Genomic DNA, 26,800 nt, shown 5'->3' on the forward strand with positions numbered 1-26,800 from the left:
TAATGTTCACAAAGATGTCATTGACTCTGCTGTTATAAAGACTATGAAATGGCTAAAGAGTGATCATTAATATAGACCAGGAGAAATTATTTCCAGCTCTAATATTGTGTCACGTTTATAAACCTCGAAGAGCAAACTGGGTCAAAGTTGACATCATGTCTGTAGCAACCTCCATTTGTTTATATTTAATTTTTTTAAATCTACAAACTAACAACTGTATTCAAAAACAGTGGGGGGAAAAAGACAACCATAACAAGCCAGACTAGACAGAGAAAAGTACAAGAATGTTTCAGACTATATCATTAAAAAAGAAAAGACAGAGTTTGACTAAGAATAGCAAAATTGGATACCTCGTAGCAGGGTCTCCCACTAACAAGTGGGAAAGTTAAGGTGTCTAATAATTGGGCCCCAGGTACAGTCAAAACTTTCATGAAAACCATGTATGTTTCTTCAAAGACTCTCAAGTTGTATGCCTAAGACCAGTTACCTAAACTATCTGGAGAAACAAGGAGCGCTGGTAGCCTCTATTCATGGGAGAATGCTCCTCTTTGCTATTAACGCACCAAACATCAGGGTCTGCTGCACAGTGTGTGGCAGTTTAAGAGAAGCTTCAGAACAACCAAACGAGGCAATTAGAGCATCAGGTCAATTTGTATATCATACATTTTACAATAAAAAAAAAAGATTTCCTGCCAAAAAGGGACAAAACCAGAGAGTATGACCTTGAGTTACATCTGTCGCTAATATCAAATATGTCAGGATACATTTTTCTTTAGAATAGTGTAATCTATGCATGACTTTGAACTGAATCTGCTGCTAGCTGGCTTTAATTTAACCTTAATGGATCCTCCCATCACCTCCCTCCACACCTCCTCAGTCAACTCCACAATAAGATCTGCCTCCCAGGCAGATTTGATATGGTTTGATGACAAATTATTATCATCACCGTCATATTAGAAACATTAGCACACATTTTTAAACAAGTTCAGAATCAGGATGTTGTTTCATTAAAGCATACAAAGTGTTCCTTGGGTGGGGTTTAAAACATTTAAAAATGATTTTTAACAATGTGTCTGACTTGTAAATATCAATAAGTAATTCAGTTCCATACAAAATGCAAAGTGATTATTTATGTACATGCCTGCAATGATTGTCAAAACTTTATCATTTCAGTAAGTAAAGGCTTGATCTGATTATGGTGGAATGAAATTACGATTCAAACAAATAGGAGAATATAAAGAAAATTTCAGATGCATGAACCATCTGTTTAATTTGTTTTAACATTTTAATTGAGTTTTGCAGGACATAACTATCTTCCACCAGGTGCAAAAAAATCCTCAGTGGAAAACAGAGGAGCTGACAGAGTGTTTTGTGCTGCATGAGACTCCAGATGCAGTATCACTTCCACTTGTTTATTACAGAGCTCACTTGTATGTCATAAGGGAGATTCCCATTAAAAGGAAAATCTTGGAAATATCTTACTGACAAAAGAACGTTTAATCATTCAGAATAGCAAGGGGGTGATGAAATCAATGTACTACTTTAAAAACTCTGCACTGAACCGTTTTGATTTTATTGCATCTTTAATTTCTCGAACAGTAATACTGTTGATCTTCCAATTAGTAAACAACCCACTCTACCTCCTTAGCCACATCCTCTGCGTCACAGTTCAGATTTTCCCAAAAGAAGAACCTTGAAAATGGAACAATACTCACCTGTGCACCCTGCATCTGCCTGGCCAACAGTTCTGGCTTGTCATTCAGTTCAAATTGCTTTTGTCTCAGCTTCTGCTTATTGATCTGATCACTCAAGATAGTGTTCATACTTGAATTTCATGATACAGTATAGCTCTTTCATGCACAGAGAGGATGTGTGTGCCCTTTTCTGCTTCTTGGATGCTTTGTAAGCAATGATTTTGTTTCTTACCACGGCTTTAAAAAATTCCCACAGAATAGAGTCAGAAACAGCACCGTTATCATTAACTGACAAAAAATATATCCATGGCTGCTTTCATATAATCATGAACATTATTTATCCTGTTTATTTTTAAATTTTTCTGTAGGTGACAGAAGCTTTTTGGGCTCTCTTGCTCTCCTTTCAGTGCATGACACATACACAATAAGAAAGACAAAACAAAGTTGCAAAACCACTGCTGTCAAAAACATAGACAGCCAAAGAAATAGGTTGCTGCCTCCGCTGTTTTGTGGTGGTTACAAAAACATTTTGCTGGCGGTGCCGAATCTTGTGGGCTTGGCTTAAGTGTTTCTGGGAAATAAGCCTGTTTATCTGTCAGCAATGACAACATAATGAATACTGCTTTGTCCACTCCCTTATCTGCTGTGTAATGATCCATATCATGTTTGATAATGGGTTGAGAAAAGTGGTTCAGAATCACAAGATAACGATATTCCACAAAAAAGTTATTGAAGCTCAATTACAGGCTGCGTGTGCTGACAAAATAAGGAACTTTTACAGCAGCTTCAAAGAGAGAGTTTCCTTAGTCTAATTTCCTTTTTATGTTCTACCTCTTCCTGTTGTGCAGGTTTGTGAAATTATAAAGAAATCTTGTCCTGATTTTGTGAGTTGTTGGTCTGCCAGCCATTCTGAAGCCAATTTGTAATTAAAAATGCAGTCAAATCCCTTAACATAAAAAAAAAATTAAAATTGGTCCCTTTCTGTTAACAATGAATCCGCAGCTCTTTTGAGAAATATTTATTTTCTACTTCCGTAATCTCTCCCTTGCATTTTGTATCCAAAACATCACATTCTTCATTGAGTATTCAATGCTGAGCCACACCATGTGTTTCCTGTGTGTCAAGATAATTTCAGTTTGATGACATTTTGCTGCTGTTGCCAGCATCTGTTGCAGTGGTAATACAAATGCTCTTGTTTTTTTTAATATATGAGGCACGTCGCATTTTGTTCCCGCAGGACTACAATGACGAGATCAGACAGGAGCAGCTGAGAGAGCTCTCCCTGCTGAACGGCTCTGAAGATTCAAGCAGAGGGAGGTGTGCACAGGGAAGGACCACACGACCAACCACCACAGCATCCGCAAGGTAAAGTGCTAAAAACAGGTGTGTGAAAAGAGAAGGTGGGTGAAAGTTGAGTGTTTGTTTGTGCGAATACAAAATCAAAGTTTCTTGAGGTTTGGGAATTATGAAGGTTATTTTTTTGTTTTTCAATGTGGCAATCTTCACCTTAAAACACTTCTGATGTGAAAGCCCACATGCACTCCTAAGCTTTGTTGGCTCTGTGGTTAAATTGAGAGATTAAAAAAAATAGTGTTAAACTGTTTTTTGTACACACAGGAGTGGAAATGTCCTCCTACGTGTAGTTTTCTGCTGCACGTGGCATGAATATGATGGAAACATTTTTAATTAAACTGTGCAGAAACCGCAAAACAGTCATCTGCTTTCACTTTACACACATTTTGTCATTCAGTGCCATATATTGGATAGAAAGTTAGTGTGAATGTCAAATTAATATATTCATAATGAAAATGGAAAAGCTATCTCCACGGTGAATTTTCTGATTAATTGGTTTACTGGCAAACATATTATATATTTTCATATAAATGTACTTGCATCTCTTCCTCAGGTTGGAGTTAATAATTTTAAGCAGTATTTTCTATTTATTTTATTTATTTTTCGACTCTTGGCTGTCATTTTACAAACTCAAAAACAGCTCAAGGGAATGCTAGGATGTAGACAGGACCATCCAGCTACTGAAAAACGTAATACTACAGAGCATTTGTTTGGCTTAGCCATGCATGCAGCTGCTTGTGAGAAACGCCTGTCTCTCTGGTCTCCTTTTAAGTTCGTTTTTAGAACAAATTGTCTGTAATCTACCTGAGCCCTAGCTGTCCTGCAGGAGTAAGCAGGTCCAGTTCGCCATGACAGCCTAGCCTAATTCAGGCAACACATGTAGATGAGCTAAATCCAGCAGCAACGCGGGACGCTCCCAATTTAAAGTCACCACCACCACTTCCCAGATTTCCTCCTTATGGCGCACTGATAAGCGATTATTTAAAATCTCCATGAAAAATATGCACCAGTAATTCCCCTTTGAGTGTCAGTATTTTTGGATCACAATAGACTGCTACCTAGTGAAGGATGTGCCAGAGGAAGAAAGGGTGTCCTAGCCCACCTACATCCTGCTGCTGTTAAAATGTAAGTTAGCAGACAATAGATGGCTTTGCAATGCTAAATCCGCCCTGCAATCCCTACAGTGTTCCTGTAGTCCTGCTGCTGGACACTCACTAGCAACAATCTGTGCCCAAAGTAAAATCACTCTTTGCTCCCATTTGCAGGTAAGCCTACAACCTGCATGTTTCCAGCAGTTTCAGGCAGATAGAGATGTGATTTTGTAGAAATGCAGGCACAAAACTGCTCTATTGTGTTATTGAATTAACCACACCGTGTCCCACAGGCATGTTGGCTGAGGAGAAAAAGACACAAAGTGACACTTTTCATCTCTGTGATCATTACAAGATCTACCTCAGTGCCAGCGGAGGTTATGCTTATCTTGTGTTTCACCCAGGCATATACTGTACAACAACCACCAACTGAGGCAGCCTGCACATATACCCAGCGATAAGAGGGATTTAACCGATTTCACTGACATCTGTACAGCTTATTTACAGAACATGTGGAGTGATAATCCTAAGGCAAATTGATGCCATGTTTGTCCACTTGTTTGCTTCACCAGGGGCCACAGAGGCACAGGAAGGAGTGCAGTAGCCCCTCGGGGGACAGCGGCAGCGACACACAGCAAACTTCCCAAGAGTGTTTTAACGAGGGAGGTACAAGCTCCGAGAGCCAGGGGGGCAGCAGGGAGTGTTGGATACAGGCCCCCGCTGTTAGCAGTCACACATGAATCATACGACGACTATGTAAGTCCAATCCTCTTTGCACACAGTGGAAAGTATAGCTGATAGTAATTTTACTTGAACTGTGTAAAAATCACACTTGGTTTAATCCCGTTTCATGTGATCTGCGAGTCCTGCTTTACATGGTGGGGTAAGGCAAACGGGGACATGTCTTTGAAAAATTAGGGCAAACAGGAAATTATTACAAACAACATATTTTGATTATAATTACAACTTTAAAAGCAAAAAATGATTTAAGAATAATTTTGCATCTTCTTGGTAGCTCCTTCCAGTTGTTTAGATTTGTCTCTCATATTTTAAAATAAGCTTGCTTACATTAATAAATAATCACCTTTATCTATTTTTTATTAAGATAGGGTGTCAATGTGTTGAATGCTGTTGCAAGCAGATATCATTATGATGTGTCATAGAGCTCCTTTGTTAAACAATTATAAACACATCAATAAGCCACACAGTTGCACTTGGAGACATGTTCCTTCATAAACATGAGCAATGTAGTATCTTTTGAGTGGTGTTTAAGGTACCGATGAGACCATATGATCAAGGAAGTCGAGTTGGAGTCACAGATTAATTGCATTTAAGGACTTCTTGAAGGAGAAGACTGCAAAGCTGTTTGTACTCACAGACAAGATTACGAAACTCTGGAAAGTACAATGGCAAATGTTTGTATTTCATCGTGATGACTTCAAGGTTGAATATGCCATTCATGTTACATGTTACAGTAATGTTTTGTCATTTGTGCATCACAGAATGTCCTCAGATGTCAAAGCGTGGGGAAAGTATTTTCCAAATCAGTGCCTGCTTTCAGCAGAACACACAACCATTAGCAAAGATAATTTAAAAAAATAAAGGCAACAACTTGTCCTCGGTGATGGATTACATTTTTCAAGCAAGTTACAAGAGCATAGTCGAAATAAAACATACATTTGATTAAAAGTGTTACAGTCAATGAACCAAATATGCATATTTGCCAAAATGTTACATTATTCCCTAAAACAGAAAAACTATTAGACATAGACATGTAACATGTGCTATAGATAAAATGTTCTATAAAATAAGTGGTTTTAAATTTGATGTTATTTGGTACGATGGCAAGTCAAAAGTCCATATGTTGTGAATAGTTGCACCATTCCACTCAGGGGTGTAGACAGATCCTTGACCAGTGGTTGGTAAAAATCTTTGTTCACATCACTTAAAGTAAGGCAGGGATACATCTATAACATTTTTCAAAGCCCCAGATCTGGGAAATTTCTCAAGGTCATTTTGAAAGACTAGGTGAGCTCTAAGTTTTATCCAAATGAAAAAGGTAACACTTTTACCAGTCTATTTCCTCAGAGCCTTCCTGCTAAGCAAAGCCCCCATGTGTGCTGGCAGTTGAAGATTGGGCTGTCTGCATGGGGAAATGCACAAGCGCAGTCTCATTACCAAACCAAATTGAGTTCTGATGTAGAGCCTGTGTATTTCTGAGGAGTGAAAAGGCGAGGCATTTCTTCTCTTTGTAATTGGAGGTTGGAAAGGAGGGTGGGAGCACAGAGACTAGGGGATTATGGAAAGATGAGTTTGTCCTGAACATTTTCTTCTCTTATATCTCACTTTGCAATTTATTTTCTACTACATTACACAATTGTCTTTGAGCATTTTCAGAATGAAGCAAGACCTCTTTATAAAAGGGTCCAGGTTTGTTTAGTTGTCTTTTTCAATCACTGACTATACAAGATGCTGTAACGCTTGATGTTATTCCACTACAAGAATCCTGCACCGTACAATCTAATGAAACACAATAATAGATCAGCAGCTGTAGATGCAGCTTTGTTGCTACATCCTGTATTTGTCTTTGGGAAGACACGCACTGTTGTGTGTGTGTGGGTATCGAGTAGATGTCTCCAGAGACTGTGGATTGATGGACTCTGTCAAACCGTCAGTCTGTCTCATAAAAGTGATACTGTGAGAATGTCCATAATTATGCCTAATCGAGGGTGGTATTGATTTAAAACTTGAGTGGAAAGCGTGAGGAAGCTGGCGGTTATCATGTATCATTGTTTGCTTTATAATTTATGAACTCAACATTTTCTCTTTATCTTTCTCCCACAAATCTCACCTTGCTGTATCCTTTACACCACAGCTCCGTTTTCTTTGTTCCTCCCAGATCGTAGCTCTTTGTACAAAAGCTTTTGCTTACTCTTGCTAGTCAGTTGTACAAGAAAAATGCAAAGCCTCACTTTCCCATCACTCACTGAGACCATATAAAGAAAGCCTGCCAAAAACAAAAAAAACAACAAAAAACAGATTGGCACTGTTAAGTGTTGTTTGAATGGTAGTCTGTGAAGGAGGCCAAATCAACTGAGATTTCTCTTTTTACTAAGGATGTTAAATAAGGCTGCTAATATATCTTTTTTTTCAGTTAATAAATCCCAAGAATAGACCAAAACTTAGAAGTATCATATGTGTGTAAAGCCTGATATACTGTAGTTTATTCCACTGTGCCATACACCTCCATTGTTGTCCTAAAACTATTAAAAGCACATCACTGAGCCTCACCACTGCACTGGGTGATCTGTTCCTTTATTACAATGAACATGGGCATAGTAGTTTATTTTGAGAGCATCCCACATAGGCTACACTGTTCTGCTGCTGTAAATACTCACTGGAGTGCCCCATGTGTATTAAAGCTGCAGTCTGTAGTTTGAGAAAAAAGTGGACTTAGCCAGAAAATTTGAACGAGTACAGCCTCCAGGTCCCTCCTTCTTCCTCTTTGCTGCACTGCAGTCCTGCCTTCTAAAGCCTGATTTATGCTTCTGCCGTCGTTCCGACGTAGGGGTCCGAGTTGACGCAGAGAGCTCTGCGTAGGTACGCCGTAGCTACGCCGTCGTTCCGACACAGAAGCATAAAGCCTGATTTATGCTTCTGCGTCGATGCCGTCGTTGACCTTTCGAAGTTCTGCGTCGAGGGATCGCGTTGCTCTGCAATTCACTGCCATGCCGCTAAGGGGTGTGTGTGGTTTCAGAGGAGTCCTATCCGTATCCTTGTTTATCTTCCGGTCACAGTAGCAATCTTCTTTTTTTGTTTTTTGTTGGTCACAGTAGCATGTAGCATTGCGCTATATGCGCTAATAACAGAAAACACATACCTTTTGTTCATTATTAATAATAATGGCGGTGTTGCAGGAAGAAAGACCGGAAAAAGCAACTGTTGGAGGAACTGACGTTTTGAGCGGACCAATCACAGCCCTTGCGGTCCGCGTTGCCGTGACGCGCAGTTAGGATTTTTTGGAGGTACACGTCAGGCTACGGCGTAGGGGTCCGCGTCGACGCAGAGAGCTCGGCGTAGGTACGCCGTAGCTACGCCGTCGTTCCGACGCAGAAGCATAAATCAGGCTTGAATCAGGCTTAAGCCCCTCCCCACAGAGGAACCTGCCGTGCACGCTGCACACACGTGAAGGCTTGTCCCCATAGGAAGTCTGTTTGACCAGTGAGAGGGAAAGGAGGGAGGGGGAGGAGCGCTGCCGAGTGAAAGCACGCTCTGTGCGGGGGTGGGGGACAGCCAGCAGCGTGTGTACAGCGTCATTGACGCTCCTCCGGGCTCTGATTGGTTGTTTTACTCGGGAGCGAATGGATTCTTGCTAATCATTTTACGACCACTGGGTGGACCCAGAGACAGTGAATTATGTCATAGCTTATCTGTATCTCATGCCGCTTTTCCACTACACAGTTCCAGCACGACTCGCCTCGACTCGCCAGATGATTATGACAATTTTAGCAAATATAACACAAAAATAGTTACAGACTGCAGCTTTAATCCATAGCTGACTTTATTCCAGTTTGGAAAACAATTGTTAAAAACTGCAGTGCACTTTCAGTATTGGCATGGGACCACAGGACTGCCAGAGACGGGGATGGGAAGACAGGGATGGGAAGTTGTTCAGTGTTAAGGTGAATCAGGTTTTCTTACTGATTTCTTTCTGAGTCTTTATTTTGCATAAACCCAAATATATGCTGCTATTAGTCTGTACGTTGGGCAAGAAAGTTTCTGTAATGAGGTTTTTCTTCACTTACATTACATACAAGCTGCTGGTATTGTTTCTGACACCTGGAGATTTACATTAGGAATTCATTTTTAAAAATCTCTCTGTTACAGTTAAGGATACTATTTTACTACCACCCTTCAAAAATATATAAAGGTAATCTTCAAATTCAAATAAAATATTAAAAACAACAGCACAGCATTACAGAGATCTGTCAATCACATGAATAAATCCTTAATGCAGCCATTGTTTTGTTTCCTGTATCACAGTTGTATTGTGCCTCATCCTTTAATGCTAAGTCATTAGCAACACTGCACAATGTTCTGGCAGAAACCAATTTGCATATGATTGCTTATTTATAACCAGCATGTACATATGTAGTTATGCATGCATCCTGGAGTTTACAGTCATTTTGTTTAGTGAATAAATGACACACCATTGTTTTTCTCCTCAATTTGGGGTGAGTTCCCACAAACAGTTCCCGTGTTTCTGCCATTGAGCAGGTCATCATGCACCAGGGATTCCTCTCGAGACTGTAGTGATTAATGGACTATGTCATGCTGTCAGTGTCATAAAACTAATACAGTGACAGTGGCCATTATTGTACCTCTTAAAGGATAACAACGATTCAGAGGTAAAGTTGATTGCAGTCCTTCACCGTAGTGGCAGGTTCGGGGAGGGGGGGGGGGGGGGTTAGTCTGCATAAATTTAGACATCCATACACTGAGCTGCTGCAAATGTTTTTACATGTTTAAGTCAGCATTAATGTGCTTCATCATTCTTCACACAGTTTTATAGCAGATTCTTCACACTTTGTCATATGAAATCCTCCCAGGATTGTTGACTGTCAACAAAAATTGTCGTTTTGGTTGAAAGATGTTAAGTTATTACAGCAGACGGGCTACCAAATGATCTGTTGTTTCTCTGGTATATACTTGTTTTGGCCGTGAATTTTTCATATTTTTTTATTGACAACAAATCTGCAGAGCCAAACCAACAATTAACTGAGCCCTGTTACAAGTATTGTATTGTGCTGTAGGCCTCAGTTGTCCAAGAACTATTAAAAACATGTCAGCAAGCCACATTGTTACACTTTGTGACATGTTACTTTATTGCAAGGAGTTTGGTGATGGTAGCTTTAGAAACAGCTCCAAAAACTAATAACAGTGATCAGGTTTTCACAGAGTATTTATGTGAACGCACAGGAATGTGTTTCCATTTGCACATTTAAAGAACTTTGCCACCCAGTTATGCTCGATGTCACAACCTTTTGACTAAAGAGGTACAACTTCTTTGTACTAAAGTGTAAATTTGTATGCACATTAATTCAGAAATCCTTAAAGGATCAATTTACCAAAAAGGCCAGCCTGTTCCTTTAGGGGAAGTGTAATATTTCTTCTCTATCATTTAATCCCCTATGTGCACATTGACAGCACATCAGATACACTCCAAAATATTTGGTGATTAGCCTTAACAGGGAGATTTCTTCCATCATTATATGTTTTCCTTTGGGTAAAGTCATCCAATTGTACCCTCAGATGGTTTTAGGCTATTTTTGGTAAACACAATTTGAGCCAGGAATAACTGAAAATTCAAACAGTTAATGATAGGCTGGAATTTTTATACTCTTTGGCAATTATTTGTCATATTTATTACATCAAGACACCAAGCAATCGGCCGCCCATCTGTATTAAGCCACAGAATGAATCCTCCATCTGTACTATAATGTGAAAGTGCTTAAAATGCAGATCTCTTAACCAGTCAAAACAAGCCTGTTATCTAGTTATAAGTTATCCGCTTCTTCTGCAAGCAGCTGACGTTTTCAGTGTAAAAATGTATTATTAATTCTATCACAAAATGATTCCTACTACTGGGCTATGTATGGTATGTGATAATGTCGCACCACATTTCAAACTGTACATTTCGGTACATCTGTAAAAAGGGTGTTTCATGGTTTCCCACACAAAGCATAGCTAGAATAGTGGTTGCTGTCAGGTATTCAGCTGAGAAAGGTGAAACAGCAGAGAGCTCCTATTTCAGTGTGCTTCTTGTGATTCATAATATGAAAATTACTTCACGGAGACATGTAATTTCAGGTGTAGGTACACTTTCAGATATGAAGTTCCCGTTGAAGTACTTAAATGAACACTAATAACCATGATTTTGTGACTTTTTAAACAAGCATTGACGAGTGAATATTTATAATCTCTTAGGAAGAGCAGAAGCCAGACCTTTCAGTGTAATCAGTGTTAGTTCCTCCGTGTGAAAAGTGCAAAATGAGAGCAGAGGGAGATTAAAGAGTGATTGATGGCATTTTGTATAGACTGGAACCAAGGCTTCAGTTTAATGTTAAAGATCAAATCCCATCTGGATCAAATCTTATCTTTTTAATGTCAGAGCTGAAGATAGAAGAGAAGAATCTGAGACTGATACACCATTCTGTCCCTGACAGCAGACCATGAATTGTACAAATGGCTGGTAAAATTTGAAACGCGTAGCTTGGGTTTTTTTAAACCTGAGCCCTGCAACCACACCAAGGCTGTGCAGGAAATGCCATAATGTGATTAAACACAGAGCTTTGGGAGGCTTTGAAGAAAAAAAAAAAAGTCTAATCTATCTACTGTGGAAAAAGCAAAAGGACACCCTTTAGAAACGGGAAAAAAAATCTTCCCATATCATCTTTTTCACAAGCATGAAAGATGCGTGAGATTCGAAGTTCTGAATATTTCTGGAAGGAGAGCAGTTTCACAGGACACCTTTTAGGATGGCATGCACATCTGCTGTAATTGCTTTATAACAAAAGGTTCAGATACACTGCTGAGTTCACATTTGTTAGATTAATTATGGAAATTCTCCATGCAGAACTCTCCTGTTTATTAAAACAGATGTATGACACACACACTTCCGCTACTTCCACTTGATTATTTAATAGAAGAAAAACTCAGGTTGAATGCATAATGGCTCCAGCTGTATCATCAGGGACTTACACCGCCTGTGAGGAAAGAATCACACAGATGCAGATACATCTAATGCTAAACTCTACGAGCACAGGTAAATTAATGTCGGAGGAATCAGAAATACATATCTCATTTCTAACCTTGAATGAAATCAAGGTTTTTTGCTTGATAACCATGATACAATTTTATAAAATATATTCAAAAGTAAACTCAAAAATTAAGAGTACAACCTACAGCAAAAGGTGCATGCTGATTAAATTTGCAAAGGTAGAAAACAATGAAGAGCAGCATCTATTCATTGAGACAAAAGGCTGCAAATCTCATTTTCCTCCCCATACTGCTGTGTGGAGAGGCATTCACAGGCAGCTCCCTATGAAGATCTGTCACTGTCAGGGGACATACCAGGTTGTCAATTGATAATGAAGTACAGTGCTAAGGGCCTTTAGGTTCTTGCTGTCCTAATTACACTGCGCGAGGACTCTCCACCCTTGTGTTAACATTTGATTTATTTCCTCTGCCTTGTTAAGAAGGACCAGCGTTAATTGTTTTTACAGATGAGTGTCAAACTAGAGGAACCAAGCCTCATTAATTAGGGGTCGGCATATATATACACATACTAATCTGAACACAGCTTGTTTTGTGTGTCAAACTACTACTGGGGTCAGCAGAGAGATAAACCAGAGTGTAATAAACATTTGTGTATGTTTTCTTTGAGCTGACGTTGAATAATGTAAAGGCTTCATTATATTTATAACTGGTATTTCACACTTAATTTCTATACAAATCCTGTCAGTTAGAACCATGCATGTATGGTAGATTTTATAGCTAAAAAGTTGGGGAATGACCTAAGAGGAAGGTTTTGGTGATTTTTATGGGTATGGACACAGCCAAGTTATAATAATGTAAATACCCATGCTACCATGCTGGTAAATTTCCATGGGTGCTGTTTTTTATGCTCAAAACGTAGCCTAGTCGTTCAATTTAACGTGTCGAAATCACAAAGGTATGTTGCTGCTGTGCCAGTTTGTCCTAGAATATGGACAATAAGTAACAGGAAAGTTTCTTTTTTTTGTTGTTTTTTGTTTTTTTGTTTAACAGATGCTTGCCTGGATGGTTTTGTTCAAAAAGTAGGATTGCTGCCTGAAAAGTAAAGCAGACATTCGCTAAGCTCCTCCTTTGTTACTGTTGTGCCTGCCAAGCTTTCCAGTCACACACACAGAGTTTCCAATATGGCAGATCTAACACTCGAAATTCCTAGTAATTTTTTTTTAACAATGGAGTTTTCATTTCACACAGAACTGAAGATGAGCAGGGTTCATTTCTAGGTGACGACCATCAATTTTGTCAGTTTAAGTGACAAATGTCACTATAGATTTTATAAGCTCTAGCTATTTCAAACTGTTGAACTTGGTTTAAATCTCTTTATTTTTGAAGTGGCTTTGTCAGTAATGTACGTGGGTTTTTTTCATAACATGTCATAGTAACATGTAACCCTACAAAATAACTCACTTAGCTAACGATAGCCTCTCCTTTGCAGGTGTAAGCTGTAGTAAGTCATGCTAACGTTAGCAGCACCACAGGTCACCACAGCACCACATGAAAACAGACAAACAGTTCAATTTAGGGCTTACTTTTTCCTCCTCAGGTTTTAGTTTTTTGGAAAGATGGGGAAAAAAGACACCAGCCTTTTTCTTGTTTTTGATCACAACATTACATTGATGTTTGTTTGCATGTTTTGTTAATATTGTTGATTTTTTTTTTCTGCTGAAAATTTGCTTCTGTGTGTCATTGATTTAAAGCTGCCATGCCAATATGGCAAAACACACCAGTTCAACTCTAGCCTAGTTACGGTTGCTAAGCTATGATTGGACAGAAAGGAAAGGCTTAGAAAATGATCAATTAACAGTATTTGATGACCCAAATAACCAGTTCAAGGAGAATATCTTTTAGAGACTATGTTTTAAAATGTGACATTTTGTAGATGAAAAAGCACAATCCAGAAATACAACTGTTGTGTTAGGAAATGTAAACAGCAGCTTGACTCTGAGATAACTTTATCAATGGCCTACCTGCCTCACAGTGAGCTGAGCACATACATATCTCTCCAGTAAACAAACAGTGACTGTAAACTGGGCTCTGATGTGTTCATATGAATTCAGTCTGGCTATCGTTTGAATGGTTATTTATTTTGTATATCCAGTTCAAGAACAACACTGATATTTTTTGTATGCCCGATGACAGCACAAATAATAAGGTCAATTGGTTAACATCCCCCCCTTTAACAAATATACTGGAAAGAACTGATATATTACATATTCTATCTTCACATTACTGTAATTCTTTCACATGTAGGGAGGTTTTATTTTCATAAAATATTACTGAAATTAATCCACTGATTGCTTTACTGTTATGGGCCAGTGTGGAGAGTTTTGTCATGTGGGATTGCCAACAAAATGGTCAATTACTGAGATATGCAGGTCTCTGACTCTGCCTTTGTGGGGAACAGCTCATGTAAGAATAGAAGAAGTATTGGATCCCCTGAACAACTTAATCCTTGACATAATCCCTAACTTTAATTTAGTCACATTCATGTTCACACAAATAAAGCCACACAGGAACCAGAGCTTTTTGAATCAGCATTACCCTGCAGGAGAGTGTGTTGTTGCCTTAAATGTAATTTCTAATGCGTTGCTGTACTTGATGTCCTTCACACTGATGTGCCTGCTTTTGTGACACAGAGCATTACCAAAAGCAGCCACACCTAATGCAAGATGATATTAGTCTATTGTTACAGGCAGACATGGAGGAATAATGCATTGTTGAGACCATGTCTGGCACAAATAACCTTCATAGAAGCTTTAAATGTACCCTGCTGATTTAAAATGCATTTGATGAGTAGAAGAAACTCAATACTTGAATGTATCATAGTAGAGCTTCATTTGAAATTGGAAAGGATTAGACAATATTGGATCATGATGGGGAAAAAAATAACAAAGAAACATTTGCGCTTTAAAGGATATGTTCACAGTTTTTCTTGTCTTAAAACAACAGTCAGGTGCATATATGAACACTGAAAGAGGTGTTCCTCGTTGTAATCATTCCTCCTGTCCATACTGACTAATAAAAGATCTCCTACAAATGTGCTTTCAATGTAAGTGATGGGGGCCAAAATCCACAATGTGTACACACACAGTGCGTAAATGGATGCTTATATATGGGGATTCAGCAGTCTGAGTTAGTCATATCTGGATATCTGCCACAGTCAGTCTTTTCATGTCTTTGTGTTTTAACAAAGTGTTTCTCTGTTGAGCTGCAGTGGAAGTATAGTAATTAAAAGAGGGGCATGGCATTAAAATAACTAACGTTGAAAGATATCTACTTGATTTGATTAACATGAAGCTTCATTCTAGCTTCAGATACACTATTAAATACATTTTTGCACAGAAGGAGGCTTGCTGGAATTGGGCCCCCATCACTTACATTGTAAGTGCATTACGAAGTGACCTTTTAATGGTCAGCATGAACAGGAGGAATGATTACAGTAAGAACATGTTAATTCACCTGACTGTTAAAACAGACCTGAAATATTGTGGACCCATCATGTGCAAGATCCAACAAATAAAAGGCCAGACCAAAAAAAAAGACAAAAAGGTTTTCTGCTCTGCACACACTTTGGCCTTACTCCAGTTAACATCTTATTCAGGTTAAACTGTTTATGTGAACCTTTGGTCCACTGTGATTAATTATCTCTGCGGTAATGAATAAACCATTTAACCATGTATTATGTCACATACTTTTTCAAATACATCAGTCCACCATCAACAACCTATTGAGTGTCCAGTTATGTCTATAAAAAGGGCGATAATTGATGATTTTTGCAGATGGCAAAGCACTGAAGTTAGGTTTTTGCATGCCCCAGTAACCTATTTAATAGCACAGTATATAATATTAGAGGCTTTTAGCTAGCTCTCCTGTGGTTTGTTCTTCTAACTGCGTTTTGATGTTTACTTAAATTGATCCAAAACCAGGTTACTTGCATAACTGGGTTGAGAACAGTCCTCTGTAGATACAAACTGTCCCTAACTGGATTAACAGACTGGGGGAAAGAGGCTGAGACTCAACAGGGAGATTTGTAATAGGAGTAGCCTCTTCACTGCAGTAATGTTTGTACCTTTTGCAAGAAAAAACTTGCATTTTCATTGTCATTACATAATTACATTATATTGCATATTGTCATTGTAACTGCAATCCTGACACTGTCAGTTTCCTCATGCTGGTGTTTTCCTCCTAACAGAGGCCTTTTCAGAATGATATTTCCTATGTGTTCGAAGAGGGAAAAAGTACCATGTGTTTATGAGAAATATACAAACAAGAGTATTATATTTTACCTGATTTACACCTACAAAGAATGTTTTTTTAAACTACTATACTATTGTACTGCATGTACATTTAAGAGGTCTTTACTACATGCTGTTTAGCCATCTTTATTGTTATTGAACATTACTGTAGTTGCTTGCAGGATGATTGCTGTGCTTGTTTCCTGAGTAGCCACTTATCAATAGTTGAGATCCATATTGCAGTTTACGACTCGGAAGGTGTCCATTAGGCTCCACTAGTGAGACATGTTCCCCCTGCAAACCTTAATCAATAATCTCTGTTGGACATGGATTCCTGTTTCCTCTCCTGTTATGGACACAAAGTAATGGACTTTGCCTGAGGAACTAAGTATTGATTGTTTTTTTTTATGTTAATCTCTAACCAGTCAGACTGGATAGAGATGAGGAGGCAAGTAGACTTTAATACTTATAGCGTCTTCCTTCACAGGGCTACGATGATGGATACGGTGGAGAATATGATGATGAGAGTTACGAAGCCTATGAAGATAACTACAGCAATCCATCAAAAAGGTGGTGTTCAAACACACACACACACCGGCTGGATAAACAAAAGAGCTTTTTCAGTCACCATTTGTCTACTGTTACTTAGCCTGTAAAAGATCCACTGTCAATAACTGTCTTACGGGTCATCACTCTGTGTGCCATAAAACTCCAGTGTTGTCCACAAACTATTAAAAACACATCAATGAGTCACACCGTTGCACTGGGTGACATGATCCTTCATTATGATGAACATGGGCACTGTAATTTTTTTTTTTTTTTTTTTTGAGTCAGCCCCACATACACCATCCTGCTGCTATAAACACTCACTAAGGCACTAAATGTGTATAAATCTGCCACTGAAAATAGTCCCAGTCAAATGCATTATTTACTCTTGTTTGAGAAGCATTTGCTAAAAGCTACAGTGACCAGCTGTTTTAGGAAATTAATTTTTTAGAAACAAAAGTATGTATTCCTATCCTGTTTTTAAAGATTTACATCCTCTGTAGAGGGCTGAGACAGGGTAGGTGTTTGGTGTTTTTGGACTTTTTTGTGAGATTTCTTGACTGTAAGAGAAATATAGAACAATAGCAGCCTTAACTTTTAAATACTTTTCCATAAAAAAAAAAAATCTAAATACATTCTTTGTTTTGACTGTGATATTTCCACTGTGTGATTTAGCATTTCAGAATATTATGAGTATGGACATGGAACCAGTGATGAGTCCTATAACAACTATGGTAAGTACAGGCTAATTCACTGTCGCATGACTTTTATTTGGAACTAGTGTAAGCATCATTGATCCAAATGTGACTCACTCTTTCTTATGAAAAAAAAAGGTCTAAACTGTCTAATGTAGCAAAAGTGTGTTTTTTCTGGAAGCAACCAATTTACAATAATATCAAGCAGAAATACTTGCTGCTTTTTTCTGTTTTATATGATGGTAAAATAGATATCTTTGGATTGGCCAGATAAAACAGGCAATATGAATATGTCACCTTGGGCTTTATGAAATTGTGACTGTGAGATATTGTGATATTTAACTATAGTCTGTATTCTCTGGCATGTTATAGACCAGAAAAGATTCATCATTAATGAAAATAATAGCTAGTTGCAGCCCCACATGCTCATTAGGAAAGTCCAGCAATAGCTGTTAAAGTATCAATGGCATCATTATGCTTATTTTGGCTACTAATTACTGTCACAGTGATATCTGCAACACATTCAGTGTGTGATAACAACTCCTCTGATAAAATATGTTCCACAGCTATCCTTGCACCTCACTTTAAGCCAGTGATGTTTAAAAACATAAAAAAAACCCAAAACAACAACAGTAATTTGCCTCTATTATTTTCAACCTAATTAGCTGAATTCATGGACACAGTGTAGGATTTTAAAAACGACTTATAAACAAACATCCTTGGAAGAAGAAAAAGTCTTGGCCAACCCTGGCTGCTGCTGCGCTGATATTTAAAAGATGTTTCACAGCAGAGAAATAAAAGAAAAGCCTTGTGGTTCCAGCCCACTTCTAATCATCCTCGCGCAGGGAGCCACTCCTGCACGCATCACTCCTCCTACCTTCCTGGCTACAAACTTCATTTGACTAAAACAGTAAATGTGCCAGTGAAAGCTCGGGGGGCTGACCGTTGCCCATTGTAAAGGTGTTTTTTTGTGTGCTTTGCCTTCTGGATACGTGCCCTCATAGGCTTATTCCAGAAAAGCTGTTACAATTGGCTGTATAACCTCTGCTGTGCACACAACACTGCACTCAGGTAAAAGGGAAAAAAGTACCCCCCATAATACAAGCAGCTGCTCAAGCTGCTTTATTTGGACTTTTTGTTTAATCTAACTCAAGCAACAACATTAAAATCACCGAAAGTGGAGTTACTAGGTTGTCACGTGACAGTGGCAATAAACTGGTTTCCAGTATGGGTTTGCAGGTCCATTCATTTTCAGCACAATGAATTGCGCACTGGGGTGTTGAGGTCGGACCAAACCAAAACCAAGAGGGCAATGATTTGATTTTCTGCTCCATAAACACTTTCTTATTTGGAAGTGGTGCAATGTGCCATGCAGCAGAGGTGGCCATCTTTATGTAATTTGGCTGTGAGGAAGGCTGCTGACAGTCAGATCTCAGTATTGGTCCAATAGAGGGCAAAGAGCTTATAAAATTAATTTTCTATGGAGAAGCCTCTGTAGTACCTGGGATGGAATTTACTCCCTTGAATTTTCTTGTCTTTGGTTAAATGGATTGTGAGAGGATAGTATATGAAAGCTGTGCTTACAGTTTGACTTTGTGGCATCAGCTTTCTCAGCGCATTGAATGCAGCTTTCTGCTATGTGTGCTTTTTCTAACTGTTTTTGCAGAGGAGGAGTGGCCGACTACCCGTCCCAGTCTCAAAGCACCAATTTTACGGCTGACAAGAGGGGGCTACAGAAAACATCCTTATGGTAGATACTGAAGGTGCTCCTGATATGTGACCTCTGATTTCAAACTATTTATCTTTTTTTTTAAATTCCACATAAAATGTTGTAACAGCATTTCTTTTTTTGTCCCCTCACTTTTTGTCTCCGTCAGAAATTGAAACAAAAACTAACTAAAGCACATACAGTACCAGTCAAAAGTTTGGACACACTTTCTCATTGATGTGAATGGGAAAGTGTGTCCAAACTTTTGACTGGTACTGTAAATCCACAAAATTTAGCATTGTTGCTGTATGTTTTTACTCATGACAGATTTAGTAATTTTTTTGAAAAAAATACTGTATAGAAAGGAAATGAAAAGAGACGGGAAGGATGTTCTTAAAATTGGTTGTCTAAATGCCATTCATTCCACCACTGTCCAAGAATACTGTAGTCATTTCAGATTTTTTACATTAGACTGCTGATATCTTCTCCCGTTAGTTATTTTAAATCTCTTTCCATTTATTGCCTTTAATGCTGCAATAATCAAAGTTTACAAGCCAACCACCATACAGGTAATGCCGGGATAAGACGATGATATTTTGCCTCACTTGAAATTCAAAATCATCGGTTTTCAACCTCAATCCCCTTTCCCTGCAGTTCACTGATTGGTTTGGCTTTGGGGCTCAGACAGTTTTAAGTGGATGTTTTCCAGACTAATACCTCAGAGCGAAAAGGTAACCTCATGAGTTTCGGACTGGCTTCGACACGTCAAATTTCTTTTCGTAATGTATTCATTATTTTGCTCAGTGAAAATAAATCAAGGGCAGGCATGTGGTTAATTTGTGGCTTGAAGCTTCTGCAGATCAGTCTGAGAAGCTTAGCTTTGTATGACTTCAGTGGTGGCATTAAGTTGTTGCATAGTTTGCAAAAAGAGGAACCACCTTCTGCTCTGAAAAGAAAAAGAGCCCTAATGAACTCCATTAAAGGCAACAGATGGAAATTGTACATTTTCCAAAATGGAAAACCTGAAAGCAAAGTGACTGACGGACCAACGCATCTCTTCAAAAAATGTTTAATGTTCAGAAATCTAAACCAATCCTCAAGTTTCCCCACAATTGCTATATGAAACTCTGATGACATAATGTTAAAACTGAGTTGACACGCAGACTAAAGTTAGTGTAAGTTATAACGTAATTTTAAATATTATAAGATGTGAGATCGTACTTGTGAAAAACTTTTTTTTTGTTTGGGTTGAAAGCAATCAGCAATGTACAGTGTGTAATTTATAGCGTTGCTTTGTTTTGTGTGTAATCTGTATTTGTACATAAAGCATTTAATAAAAACAGCATAATCCACAACACCATGTGTAAGACTCTCTAAATAGGTGGCTATGGAGCTTTAAACCTGTATTTTTTCTGCAGTGTGTTAACATAACTGTCACCACAACCATTTGCCGTCCTTGTTTTTAAAACTTAACATCTGCATGATTTCAGGTCACGGCTAACTCGTTTCATAAAGAAAAGCCCGCCAGCCTGTCCCGAATGAATCATTTGTTAAACAATTTATATTCCTGCTCAATCGTCCTTGAATTTCTTATTTAGACACTAATAAATTTCTTTTCTTAATCTATCCTCTGAAGTTTTACATCATTAAACAGATACTCTGATTGATTCTGAGAATGATATGGAGTTAAAAGAGGTAAGAAATCCTCATATATTATCATCATAATGCCTTAAATACACCCAGCGTTTGAAGCCAGCTCATGCAGAGCATAATGGGCCATGCAGGATGTCGATATTGTCGTAATTCACCCTCTTGATAGCATGTTATTGCTGAGTGAACAACAGCAAACTTTGTGCAGTTTCTTTTATCTGCAACTCATCAATGTCTCTGCTAACCTCTTTTTGCCTTCCTGTCATTTAACCTGAGAGAGCTGTATATGCACTGTAATTTTACGTGCATTAAACATCAAAGATGAAGTCTATTTAGCTATTTGAATTCTCTTTTGTGATTAGTACACCTGAAGCCTGGCTCTCATTAAGAGTGTAGATCATGGGACTGAAAGGAAGACTAAACACTAAGCAGGTAACAATAATAATAACAATATTAATTTAATACTCAAATCTAACTTCCACTTAAAAAAAAGTAAACCTGCCCTGTTTAACCTCGAATAAATGCACTGATGATTTAAAAACCCCTTAGTATCTCTAACTAGATACTCCAGAAAGAATTCAGCTAAATTATTATAAATGAAATAATAAGTTTCAATAAACGACACTAAAATAATGTTCGTCGAGCTAAACTTCACATCAGTGATATGAATAAAATCCCCAAATTTGTTCAAAACTGCTGCATAAAATTTAATGATATTTACCTTGAATTGGTTTACTTTTTTCATGGTGATGAAATGTAATGACTACATAAGGCATGCAGTTTGTTTTCAGTCTATACCTGTTTTATTTGTGATGTATCATGAGATTGACATTTTCTTAATTACACTGTCTTGTTTTTCCTTATAGATATAGAAGCACTGTAGTTTGATCTGGTCAAAGCATACAGAAATAAAACAGGTGAGTGGATATATTCACCAGGAATGTTGTAACACTGTGACGGGCATCCCAAACAAAGCATTATTTATCAGTGATTTACATGTACTTTCCAGTGAGACACAATTACTGAAAATCAGCTGGTTTAGCCCATTTGGCCTCCATGGCTGACTTTACTTTCCAAACAACTAATAATGAATCTGAATGCTTGTTTTCATTCATAGAAAACAATTTTAAACTGAATAAACCTTAAAGTAAAATATATGTGAAGGAGTCAGTGTGAAACTTAGCAATGAATCACACTGAATGTGTCCATTTGTGTTTTATAATCAAGAGTAACATGTTTGTGACTCACTGTGTGCGCACTGTTCATAAAGGATTAAAACATAATTTCCATCTCACTGCGCATTCTTATGAATTCACCATTAACACCACTTACAAGTGTTACAGTGCGCAGTGCAACTCCGACAGCTCATTAAAAACACAGCAAAGCATGCAATTAAAATAATGAGGGATAAAGAGGGATAAAGGAAACAAAACCTTACTAAAACTGCAATGTGATTAGAAATCATTAATCATCTGATAACAGCAGAGTAGTGGCTATATGAGCTTGGCTTGACAAGGCCATAATTTAAGATTAATTATACATACGGTATAGAACTAAACTGAAGAACTTTGTTTATTTTATGATTATCACTGAGAATGTATGTTACACTCCAATCGGTGTTTAGGTACAGAAGCACTTAATCCCTATGGACAGATACCTGCTGGCCAAAGGTGTAATTCATTTTGGAAACATATTGAAAGGCATAACACCTTAATTGCACACTGGTGCTGATAATGCATAACAAAATGAGCCCAAAAATGCAATATATAACATCATTAGTTGTTCAGTGTTGCTGAATTATGTTATATTTCTACTTTATGGCTGCAATGAGCTGTGATGTTCCCTTTGCTCACAATACTGTCATTTTTTTCTAAAAATGAAATGTATCACAGTAAATTTGTTGATTTTAATCAAAAAGCCTGCAAGTTTGTATCATAATTAATATTTAAAACCATATTCATGAATGGATGGAAACAGACAGGGCAATCTTCAGAGTTGAGAGAATGTCTTCTTAAATACTGTAATTGGATCAGTTTTCAAAGTAGATAGGATAAGATATGTTATAATATTTCATTCAGAGCAAAGTCAGTCACAAGCGGTAGTTATTCTCAGCTTTGACACTTTGTAAAACAAATAGAGCTCATTTTCCACATCCTCCTAATCAATGAAGTTCAGCAGGAACATTCAGTTTTTGGCTGAAAACTGAGGACTTAATGAAAGTCTGCACTTTTCTCTTTCACAAACTATATCATGCAGTGACAGGCCAGTTGGCTGTTGCATTATCAATTGCTTTGTATTCTATATTGAAAATTCTGCGACTCAGTAAGTGATTGGTTTCTGTTTAACCTCTCATATGTTGACTGAAATAATAGGAATTCATAGTACTTGACTTATTTATATAATGTAACAAGTGTTGTTGTGCTGAAGTGCTTGTACAATTACCGGGCAATCTCATTGCGATTTAGTCTCATTCAGCTGTGCTGTACTGTAACATGACTCACATCATGCTTCCATTGCCTATTTCCAATTTTCTACTTACACTTGTGCTTCTTGTCAGAGCAGAAGGCAGACGATCTGCTCCCAGAGGACTGAAGACTGTTAGACATCTTCAGCTCCGTCATCAGTCTGGAGAGCCGCTCGGTATGTATCTCAGATTGTTCTCCTTAAATCGTCCAGGAATAAAGCCATTTTTATCACAGCACTGAGTTTAGCTGTTAAAGTTACATGAAGAATTATTGTGTTGTCTTGATGCAGTACGAACCATGATGTCTTCAGTTTGACAATAAAGTGAAGGCTGACAATAGATACTGTGTAGCATCACTAAAGGATCACATTGTAATATGTTTCTCAAGGTTTTTCTCAGGATACATTGTTGTGGTAAGCTTCAGCAATGTAGTATTTAAATAATCTAAAGAAAACAACATTTTCAGAGGTGTCCTTTCATCCATGTCATTTATTGATGGTTTCTGAACAAATCCATGTCCAGTTTTGTTATAGCTGAGGTTGTAAAAACTAAAAACTGCCAAAAAAAAATTAAAAATATTGTCTATCTAGTTGTGGAAGTTGCAATATTGCATTATGGATTAAAAGCTACTATTCAATTATTCCCTACTTCCAACCCCAATTTCCTTCCTAAGTTTGCTCTTGGTGTTTATGACTAACGCTCATGTTTACTTGCACCTATGAGTTGGAAGTCATCAGTGTTGCTGGAAACTCTGTGTGTGCCAGTGATGTCCAAGCAGCGTTTGCCAAAGGCACTCTCAGATCCATTTTCATAACAAGCCCGTCGCCAGCTCAAATCTGGCCAAGAACAGCCAAAATCCCAAAGCCTGCTATGGATGTTGATGCATTTCTTAAAGCGAATGCTACTGATTTAACTCATCTCACATTAAAAGATTACAAAAGAGATTTCAGAAAAAAAGGATCATTACTCATTGTACTTTCTTCTTGTTTTGCACAAAGAATTGAGTCTAAGGTGCTTAAAGACTTTGCAGCTGTCTTCACATCTCTTTGCCATTAACCCACACATGTATTTGCAGTCATTCTTGTACATTAGGCAGTCCTGAGCTGCAGCCTCGGGCATAATAAAAAAAACTGGCAGCTGTTTGTTTTGTTGTTTTGCCAAGTTTATCACCTTTGGCAACATTGTTTATGCATCCACAACTTTCTTAATAGAATACATATTAGTCTATTTAGTGAACATTCTCTGGTTATGCATCTGTTTCTGTAAAACTGCATTCTGTTTATATCAACGGTTATTTATTGCACACAGAGATAAATATGGACTTGGAGAGAAAAGATGATGAAACATGAAACATGATGACATTACTCACAGGTAAGGAGGCAATTGTGTGTATGAGCTGTTATTTCCCACTATTAGAATAACCTACATGCAATTAATCTTGCATTCTATTATTTGTTCTGTATTTAAAGCCTGGCTCTGGTTTTTGCAAAAATACTTGAGCACTCTGCTGGAAACATTTGTCATCCAGATCAACAGGATTACATGAATAAAACCATAAACAAGTTCTTTCGACATGAAAACCATTTTCTTTGTTTAATTTTGGATAATCTTAATGGATTTGTGCTAGCTGGTCCTGTTTTACATCACACAGTAACAAACCTGCTCACCTGGTTGAGCCTTTGAGTATTTCTACAATGTGAAAAGCACTTAATGGAGACATTCATGAAGGCCATCAAATAATGTTTGAACTGTTTAAAACCAATTTGAGGATACTATCTCCTTGACCTATTTCAGCCATCGGAAATGTGTTCCAGCAGAGCTTCTGTTCACCATTCAGTTCTTGTGCTAACTGTAGCTAACAATCTTATCGCCATTATTACTGACTTAGAAATGAGACAGAAAAAAGTATAAATATTTACATACATACATATACATATGTATACATGTATGACTGAATATAAATGTGGCACATCTTGAGTTACCGACAAGCATCCTGCAGTCACGTAATGATACCATCTGCTTATATGTTCAAATTGGCCGAGAGAGAACGAGAGGCATTCTTGTGCAGCATGCTCTCTTATTCAGTCAAGAGGTGTGTGAACAAATAAATGATAGCTGTTTGCTCTTTTGTGCCAATTCTCAAGCTTAGTGCCTTATTTTCTCGAATAATTGCACCTATTTGTCCTTAACAAGACGATTAAAGCTCATTTGAAAAGGTTGAGGTGGGAGAGAGGAGGTCAGTCTCCTTCCATCTCCATCTCAAGGACGAGCTGATTGTCTCTTGCTAAAAGCGGCATTTCCATACAGAACATCACCCTGGATGTCAGACGCATGTTGACAGATTATAACTGCGGGATTCATAAAGAGACAGCCAGTGGATCGAGGAGAATTGCCGTACTGCATTTGATGCACACCCAGCCAAAATGTCAGAATGAGGGCTCAAAGGCTCGTTGCATATACAAACTGCGCACCAAGGACACAAGTGTCATTTGTCATACATTTTTAGAATCAATCTAGACAGATGAGGATGTGAAATAGCTCTACAGATTAGATTTGGAAATACACTTATTCAACTTCTTGTTGAGAGTAAAATGAGAAGATCAATACCACTCTCACGTCTGTTAAATATAAAGCTACAACCAGAGGACCATTAGTTTAGCTTAGCTTAGTTTAGCGTGAAGAAATGCAGCACATAACCTTTGACAAAACCACAAATTGTTGTCTTTACACTTTGGTTTTTGTACAGAGTAAACAAGCAAGGTAAAATGTGTGAATGAATTAACTTTAGAGGTGCTGGCAGGCACATTTGCACAGCTAGTCAGGCCACCTACTTCCAGTCTTTATGCTAATAGCCACGCCCGCCGATAGGGGGGGACAAACGGGTCTGTTGTCCCGGGCCCAGGTTAGGTGGGGGCCCAGAACTGGGCCCACATTCAATTATGGAATAATTTTTCAAAATAGGCCTATTTATGGAAAAAATGTGTAATATTTGAGTTACATAAAAGCTTTTAATTGATTTCTTCCTAATTGCTCTTGAAATAGTGGTCAAGAAACCCCCCACCCCCAACACAAAAATGGTTTGGCCACTGATCAAAATGTGATGTTGTCAGAAGTTCAGTATGCTAAAAATGTCCGGTCAGCCCAAGTCCGGTGCTCAGAAAAGTAAAGAAAAAAGAAGAGAAGAAGAAAATAGAGGCCTTAGAGATTTTCTAAACAAATATTTTAAAACAGGTGGTGACGGTGTAGATATATGCTATAACTTGTCAAATGCTAAAATATCAGATAATGTGATTTAGTACTGTATTGTTTGTTTCAATGGTTAAATGTGGTACAATGTATAACAGTGAAAACATGATGTGTGTCATAAGGAGAGGAATACACCCAAGACATGTGAAAAGCATGGGAACCAGTATCACACGGAGGTGTGATTTAGAAGGGGGTGACTGTATTAACATAGTCCTGAGCCTCCATCTGTTGATCAGCTGGTAACAACAGGGTCAGAAAACATATGGATTCGTTTGTATGGGTAAC

The 26,800-nt window shown here is 38.0% G+C and overlaps 1 protein-coding gene across 1 annotated transcript in view; it reads left to right on the forward strand.

The window, feature by feature from the left end:
- The window catches only part of khdrbs2 (KH domain containing, RNA binding, signal transduction associated 2), a 66,762-nt gene extending 47,554 nt beyond the window's left edge, over positions 1-19,208 (forward strand). Inside the window, exons 5-9 of the mRNA XM_062430853.1 lie at positions 2,932-3,059; positions 4,711-4,894; positions 16,694-16,776; positions 17,428-17,486; positions 19,114-19,208. Of these exons, the coding sequence (XP_062286837.1) occupies positions 2,932-3,059; positions 4,711-4,894; positions 16,694-16,776; positions 17,428-17,486; positions 19,114-19,208 (549 nt within the window). The remainder of the gene's footprint in view (positions 1-2,931; positions 3,060-4,710; positions 4,895-16,693; positions 16,777-17,427; positions 17,487-19,113) is intronic.
- The last annotated feature ends 7,592 nt before the right edge of the window (positions 19,209-26,800 follow it).

The sequence above is a fragment of the Scomber scombrus genome, chromosome 12 (assembly GCF_963691925.1).
Source record: "Scomber scombrus chromosome 12, fScoSco1.1, whole genome shotgun sequence".
NCBI classification, from domain to species: domain Eukaryota; kingdom Metazoa; phylum Chordata; class Actinopteri; order Scombriformes; family Scombridae; genus Scomber; species Scomber scombrus.